Source organism: Nematolebias whitei, chromosome 23, assembly GCF_014905685.2.
Source record: "Nematolebias whitei isolate Nwh7 chromosome 23, NemWhi1, whole genome shotgun sequence".
Classification (NCBI taxonomy): Eukaryota; Metazoa; Chordata; class Actinopteri; order Cyprinodontiformes; family Rivulidae; genus Nematolebias; species Nematolebias whitei.
In genome coordinates, this window is record NC_056520.1 from 23,926,424 (window position 1) to 23,934,767 (window position 8,344).

At 43.7% G+C, this 8,344-nt stretch overlaps 1 protein-coding gene across 1 annotated transcript in view; it reads left to right on the forward strand.

Moving 5' to 3' along the window:
• Window positions 1-4,829: 4,829 nt before the first annotated feature.
• tns1a (tensin 1a) overlaps window positions 4,830-8,344 on the forward strand; it is a gene marked incomplete in the record, with an annotated part of 316,275 nt that continues 312,760 nt past the window's right edge. Inside the window, 3 exon segments of the mRNA XM_037696307.1 lie at window positions 4,830-5,064; window positions 5,200-5,250; window positions 5,366-5,488. Coding sequence (XP_037552235.1) covers window positions 4,915-5,064; window positions 5,200-5,250; window positions 5,366-5,488 — 324 coding nt within the window.

Consider the following 8,344-nt stretch of genomic DNA (forward strand, 5'->3'; position numbering starts at 1 on the left):
TCTGGGCCTCCTTCCGGTGGGACGTGTCCGGAACACCTCACCAGGGAGGCGTCCAGAAGGTATCCTAAACAGATGCCCAAGCCACCTCAACTGGCTCCTCTCGACATGGAGAAGCAGCGGCTCTACTCTGAGTCTCTCCTGGATGATCGAGCGTCTCACCCTATCTCTAAGGGCGAGCCCAGACACCCTGCGGAGAAAACTCATTTCGGCCGCTTGTATCTGAGATCTCATTCTTTCGGTCACAACCCAAAGCTCGTGACCATAGATGAGGGTAGGAACGTAGATCGAACGGTAAATTGAGAGCTTCGCCTTTTGACTCAGCTCTCTCTTCACCACGACAGACCTGTACAGCGCCCGCTTCACTGCTGACGCTGCACCTATCCGCCTATCGATCTCACGCTCCATTTTTCCCTCATTCGTGAACAAGACCCCAAGATACTTAAACTCCTCCACTTGGGCCAGGACCTCCTCCCTGACCCGGAGAGGGCACTTTACCCTTTTCTGGCTCAAGACCATGGCCTCGGATTTGGAGGAACTGATCCTCATCCCGGCCGCGTCGCACTCGGCTGCGAACCGCTCCAGCGAAAGCTGTAGATCATGATCTGATGAAGCCAATAAGACCACATCATCTGCAAAAAGCAGAGACGCAATCCTAAGGCCACCAAAACAGATCCCCTCAGCACCTTGGCTGTGCCTAGAAATTCTGTCCATAAAAGTTACGAACAGAATTGGTGACAAAGGGCATCTTTGGCGGAGTCCAATTCTCCCCAGGAACAAGCCCGACTTACTTTTTTTTTTTTTTTTTTTTTCATTTAGCCTTTATTTATCCAGGTTAGTCTCATTGAGCCACGAGAACTCATTTTCAAGAGAGACCTGTTTTAGGGAGCACATGGTGGGGTTAAGGGCCTTGCTCATGGGCCCAGAGTGGGGCGAATGAGGGTGGGGGCAAGTGTGGGTGTTTCACCTACCCCACCCACAATTTTTTTGATGTTGTCGGGGCCGGGGCGTGAACCGGCGATCTTCGGATCACAAGCCCACCTCTCTAACCTCTGCGCCACCACTCCCCAGGCTCTGACACTGGTCATACAGGGACCTAACAGCCCGTATCAAAGGGCCCGGTACCCCATACTCCCAGAGTACCCCCCACAGGGTTCCCCAAGGGATGCGGTCAAATGCCTTCTCCAAGTCCACAAAGCACATGTAGACTGGTTGGGCAAACTCCCACACACCCTCCAGGACCCTGCTGAGAGTGTAGAGCTGGTCCAGTGTTCCACGGCAAGGACGAAAACCACACTGCTCCTCCTGAATCCGAGGTTTGACTATCCGACGGACCCTCCTCTCCAGAACCCCCGAGTAGACCTTACCAGGGAGGCTTAAGAGCGTGATTCCCCTGTAGTTGGAACACACTCTACGGTCCCCCTTTTTGAATAGGGGGACCACCACCTCGGTCTGCCAATCCAGGGGAACTTCCCCCTGATGTCCACACAATATTGCAGAGTCGCATAAGCCAACACAACCCTACAACATCCAGAGCCTTAAGGAACTCCGGGCGAATTTCATCCACCCTTAGGGCCCTGCCACCGAGGAGCTTTTTAACCACCTCGGTGACCTCAGCACCAGAGATTGGAGGGCCCGACCCAGAGTCCCCAGGCTCTGCTTCCTCAGTGGAAGACGTGCCGGTGGGATTGAGGAGGTCTTCAAAGTATTCCGCCCACCGACTCACAACATCCCGAGTTGAGGTCAGCAGCACACCATTCCCACTATAAACAGTGTTTGTGGCGTACCGTTTTCCTCCCCTGAGACGCCGGATGGTGGACCAGAATCGCCTCGAAGCCATGCGGAAGTCATTCTCCATGGCCTCTCCGAACTCCTCCCATGCCCGAGTTTTTGCCTCAGTGACCACCCGAGCCACATGTCGCTTGGACTGCCGGTACCCATCAGCTGCTTCCGGGGTCCCACAGGCCAAAAAAGGCCCGATAGGACTCCTTCTTCAGCCTGACAGCATCCCTCACCGACGGTGTCCACCATCGGGTTCGAGGGTTGCCACCGCGACAGGCACCGACAACCTTGCGTCTGCGGTTCCGGTAAGCCGCCTCGACAGTAGAGGCACGAAACATGGTCCACTCGGACTCAATGTCCCCCACCTCCCTCGGAACATGTTCGAAGTTCTCCCGGAGGTGGGAGTTAAAACTCCGTCTCACAGAAGACTCTGCCAGATGTTCTCAGCAAACCCTCACAATACGTTTGGGTCTGCCAGGTCTGACTGGCATCCTCCCCCACCATCGGAGCCAACTCACCACCAGGTAGTGATCAGTGGACAGCTCCGCCCCTCTCTTCACCCGAGTGTCCAAGACATGCGGCCGCAGATCAGATGAGACGATGACAAAGTCGATCATCAAACTGCGGCCTAGGGTGTCCTGGTGCCAAGAGTACATATGGACACCCTTATGCCTGAACAAGGTGTTCGTTATTGACAATCCATGACGAGCACAGAAGTCCAACAACAGAACACCCCTCCGGTTCAGATCAGGGGGGCCGTTCCTCCCAACCACACCCCTCCAGGTCTCACTGTCATTGCCCACATGAGCATTGAAGTCCCCCAGCAGAACAAGGGAGTCCCCAGGAGGTGCACTTTCCAGTACCCCCTCCAAGGACTCCAGAAAGGGTGGATAATCTGAACTGCTGTTTGGTGCATAAGCACAAACGACAGTCAGAACCAGTCCCCCCACACGTAGGCAGAGGGAGGCCACCCTCTCATTTACCGGGGTGAACCCCAACACACAGGCACCAAGTTGGGGGGCAATAAGTATACCCACTCCTGCTCGGCGCCTCTCACCAGGGGCAACTCCAGAGTGGAAGAGTATCCAGCCCCTCTCAAGGAAACTGGTTCCAGAGCCAGAGCCATGCGTAGAAGTGAGTCCGACTGTTTCTAGCCGGAACCTCTCAGCCTCACACACCAGCTCAGGCTCCTTCCCCACCAGTGAGGTGACATTCCACGTCCCAATATCCAGCTTCTGTAGCCGAGTAAAAACAAAACAGCTGGACTTTATTTTGTAGCTGAAGACGTTTCGCTTCTCATCTGAGGAGCTTTCTCATTTCAAAGAACAGAGAGTGGGTGTGAGTCTTTGAATTGAGGAAGCTCCTCGGATGAGAAGCAAAACGTCTTCAGCTACTAAATTAAGTCCAGTTGTTTTGTTTTTAACCTTTTTATCTTTGGACTTGCCATGTCCTGAAAGACTGAGAATCTTCACCAGCGTATCTGTCAGATTTTTTAGATGTGTTTACAACCTTTTACTGCTCCTTTCACATTTTGTTCTGCTTCAGCTTCTTTCAGCTTTTTTGTGAAAATTTAAACTTTTTCCAGCTATATTCAACTGTTTTTTCAGTTGTTTTGCGCTCCTTTCAGATTCTTTCTGCTAACTAGAACATTTTTGTGCTTCTTCTAACTTCTTTCTGCTAATTTAAGCTTGTTATGGTCCTTTTGGCCTATTTCTGCCAGTTTCAGCTTTTTCAGCTACTATTTAGCTGCTTTATACTAATTTAAGCTTTTTCATTTAATTCCACATTTATGCACTCATTTCAACTTTTTCAGCCTAATTCAGCAGAAAGTGCTCTTTCCACTTCTTTCTTGTAACTTCAGATTCTTTCTGCTTTTTTAGCTACTTTTCAGCTGGTTTTTGTTGCTAACTTCAGCTTTTTTTTCCAGATAATTTCCACTTTTTGTGCTCCTTTCTGATTCTTTCAGCCTAATTGGACGAACATGTTCTTTCTGCTGTATTCTGCTAATTTAAGCTTGTTCTACGTTTTCAGTAACCTTGTTAGCTAATTTTGGCTGTTTTCAGCTAAAGTCAAGTTTTTCATGGTAATTTCTGCTACATTCAGCCTAATTAACTTCTTTCTGCTAATTGCAGCTTGTTATGCTACTTTAATCTTTTTTCTGCTCGTTTCAGTTATTTCAGCTACTATTTAGCTGTTCTATGCTAATTTTAGCTTTTTCAGCTAATTCATTTTTTTTTGCACTCATTTAAACGTTTTTCAGCCAAATTCAGCAAAATTGTGCTCTCCACTTTCTTCTGGTAATTTAAGCTTCTTTATGATTTTTAAGCTACTTTTCAGCTGGTTTTTTGTGTGTGCTAATTTAAACTTTTTTCAGATAATTTCCACTTTTTGTGTTCATTTCTGCTTTTTCAGCCTAATTGGGCAAACATGTTCTTTCTGCTTTATTCTGCTAATGTAAGCTTGTTCTACCTTTTCAGTAACTTTTTAGCTAATTTTGGCTGTTTTCAGATAAATTCAATTTTTTCATGGTAATCTCTGCTACATTCAGCCTAACTAACTTCTTTCTGCTAATTTCAGCTTGTTATGCTACTTTCAACTTTTTTCTGCTAGTTTCAGTAATTTCAGCTACTATTTAGCTGTTTCATGCTAATTTTAGCTTTTTCGGCTAATTCCAAATTTTTTGCACTCATTTAAACTTTTTTCAGCCAAATTCAGCAAAATTGTGCTCTCTCCACTTCCTTCTGGTAATTTAAGCTTTTTTATGCTTTTTAAGCTACTTTTCAGCAGTTTCTTTGTTGTTGCTAATTTAAACTTTTTTCAAATAATTTCCATGTTTTGTGCTCATTTCTGCTTTTGTGCTCAGACATGTTTTTTTCTAATTAACATGTTAAAAATCTTCTGTGGTGGGCAGAAACCCCTCCCCCCATTACAGGCACTAGGTTTGTGACCTTTTCCATGAGTTTGCAGGTATGACATATGAAATGTTGAAATAGCACAAAAACTGTGGAATGAGTTACATGCCAAAAACAAATAGAAGAAAATATGCGCTCAATAATGAGAATGATTTAGAAACATTCACGCAATAAATGTTTTGTTTCTTCCTGACCCTCCAGAAGTCAGAGTGTGGTTCAGGCCATGGAGGAGAGCTATGAGGTGGACCTGGTCTACATCACAGAGAGGATCATCTCCCTGTCTTTTCCCGCCGCGGCTGACGAGCGCAGCTACACCAACAACCTGAAGGAGGTGGCGACCATGCTGAGGTCAAAGCACGCTCAACATTATCTGGTGGGAAAACTCAAGGATAGAATCAGTAGACGTTTATGTCCTGGTCTTTAAAGTACACGTTTAAAAAAAAAAAAATTAAAGACAAAAAGATATTTGTTTCATTTCAGCTTGTTAATATTTGCTCTCTGATGTCAGATGCTGAACCTTAGCGAGCAGAGGAATGATTTGTCAAAGCTAAACCCCAAGGTACGAACACCTCCGGAGCTGTGTTTTTGTTTCATACAACCAGAAAAAGTAAGATTGTTAGGTGAGCTTGTTTGAGAAGGCTGGGAACATAAATATTTAAAATGATTCTCGTTAGGTTCTTGAGTTCGGCTGGCCAGATCATCACGCTCCAGCACTGGACAAGATCTGCAGCATGTGCAAGGCCATCGACACGTGGCTCAGCGGAGACCAGCGCAATGTGGTGGTCCTGCACAACAAGGTAAACTAGAAAGTTCCTGGAGATACTTTGATGGGAACTGCCATGTGGAATCCATTTCAATTGTTTTATTTGACAGTACTATGTGTTGCCGTTCACTCTCAGCTACCATCATACCAAATTTCAGCTCAATATGGCAAAAAAACAAACACACAAACAAACAACAACAAAAAAATAAATCAAAGAGTTATAGTCTTTTATAGTCATAGTTTTCTTGTAAGCTGTGGTGGCCATGTTGGATTTTTGATTTTCATTCAGTATGTGATCAGGAACTTTCTCACCTATAACCTTATCAAATTTCAGCTCTATGTGTAAAAATATTGGAGTTATAACCAATTAAAATTAGCTTTGACAGCCATCTTGAATTTTTAGGTTAGAATCAGTATTTATTGGGCATTGCTGTCAGCTACCACCACACCAAATTTCAGCTTAATATCTCTAAAATTGGCTGATTTATAGTATTTCTGTCCTTTTTAGCTAAGGCAGCCATCTTGGATTATCGATTTGAAATCCGAGTCTATTAGGGATTATTCTCAGCTACCAATACACCAAATTTCAGGTGAATACCTCTAAAAACATATTGAGTTATAGCCATTAGAAATTAGCTTTGATGGCCATCTTGAATTTTTAGATTTGAATTTAGAATGTGTTGAGCATCACTGTCAGGCCACACTAAATTTCTCCTCAATATCTTTTAAAGTAGCTGAGTTATCTTATTTTTTTCCATTTTAGCTAAGGCGGCCATCTTCGATTTTTAATTTGCATTAAGAAAATATAACAACTCACTCTCAGCTATGATCATAGCAAATTTCAGCTCAATAAAGAATGCCTGAGTTCAATTCAATTCAATTCAAAAATACTTTATTAATCCCAAAGGGAAATTATTTGTTGTTGTAACTCGTTATCCTCATTTCATTAAGAGATGTTATAGATACTGATGGCTGTAGACAGGAAGGATCACTTGTAAAGATCCATCCCACAGTGGATCCGAAGAAACTGGCTGCAGATGCTGTCCTATCAGTCCACCCAGACTCGGCTGGCCTCTTGGTTCCCCCGGACTGTAGGACCGCCCGAATGCCGGGCAGAACTCCTCCCAGAGCGATGGCCACTCCTCCCAGCAGTCTGCCGAGCTCCTCGTCACTGCAGACAAACAACTGTAGGTGCCGAGGGACGATCCTGTCCTTCCGCTGTCATGAGCCATGTTTCCTGCTAGTTCCAGGATCTCAGTGGTCAGGCACTCGAGCACAGCTGGCAGGTAGATGAGAATGCATCCACAGAACATCCTTTTCAACTCATTTGAGGTTTGGGGCTGTAGTTGAGATATTATTTGAGCTTTTGAGATGTTAATCAGCTGCTGTTGGTTATAGTCAATTTTCTATTTTCTGCGAAAAATGCTATAGTTGTTTGTTAATTACGTCGCCATGGTAACTGGAAAAGCCAATAAAAGCAAAAGCACACATTACGGTGCTGAGCCGGTCGTTTTGACATAACATTTGTGGGGGTACACGTTGAGATTCAGGCTGCATTAAAGTGGACAGCAGAGCAAGAACCTTTTCAGGTGGATAATAGGTGTTAGTCAGTCCCCAACAAAAATCAAAGAGATTTAAAAAAGCAAAAGGACAAAGACACTGTGAACAGGTGTAGTGATTTTCTCTGCCTTAAAATGTAACTTTTTTGTGTTGAGCCAATTTTTTAACTCCGAGCAGTTGATGGCCAATTGTTGCTTGTGTTGTGGATCACAAATGTAAAAGTTTGATTCATACAGTACACAGTAGAATTCACAACAAACATGCCCTGTGGTGTAATTTAGCTTTATTTCTGCAATGCAGATAATCACTGCAGGTATTTCACAGCATAAATTTATTGATATATATTTTTTTGTAAATGAGGACTACAGATGAAAATTTAGCCCAAGGCCAAATCTGGTGCAATGCACCAAACATTTTTTACATTTATGTAATAATTACACGCTGTTCTGAATTAATAAAGTCAAGCTGAATAAATGTAACTTTTCTTATCCAATCAACTAAATATATAGCTCTCTGAAAATAAAAAAATAGGTGCTCATAACTTTTCTTAGTAAATAATAATTGTTGTTTTAAAGGTTAGCTTGATGTTCTGGTCAACCTTTGAGAGTCCATTATTTTGAAGAGAGAACACATCTTCAATGGTATTTTAAGTGGTTCTGGATAACTTGTACTTTTGCTTCTTAGAACCTGAACCCATGTGCATGCACCCATGTACATGTGCCCATGTACTTACCAGTTGGTATTTGTTGATCTTTCCCTTACCCAGTTATCCAAGTCCTAAAATTTAACCACATTTCAATTCTTATTTCATTGTTAAAAAAAAAAAAAAATTGTCACGTTCAGGTTTGGATTCAGAATAAGCCAGACACAGGAGTGCAAAAACAAGAACAGTTTTTATTAATTTGGCTGCTTGTTGCTGGGGTCAGGGTCCAAGGCAGGAGTCCAATCTTCTTAGGCTGTACGTGGCAGGTGAAATCCAGATGCGTGGTCCGACGGTCGTAGCAGGGGTCAAGCACGGGGGAGCAGAGAGTAGATACCAGAGCCAAATCGTGATCCTTGATGATTATGAAGAGACCCATAACAGGTTCATTGATGCATCTACAAAGATCTGGGTTGAAGTGATAAAGAACAAAAGTAACAAGCACTTATGGGAGGTGCATTCACATAACGGCAGAGTGCCTTTTAATCTATTGAGTTCACAATTAAGTCTAATGATGACTGTTTGAAAGGAGGAAATTGATTTGATTATTCAGCCAACCAATCAAAATCCACACATTTAGTCTTATATATATATATATATATATATATATATATATATATATATATATAT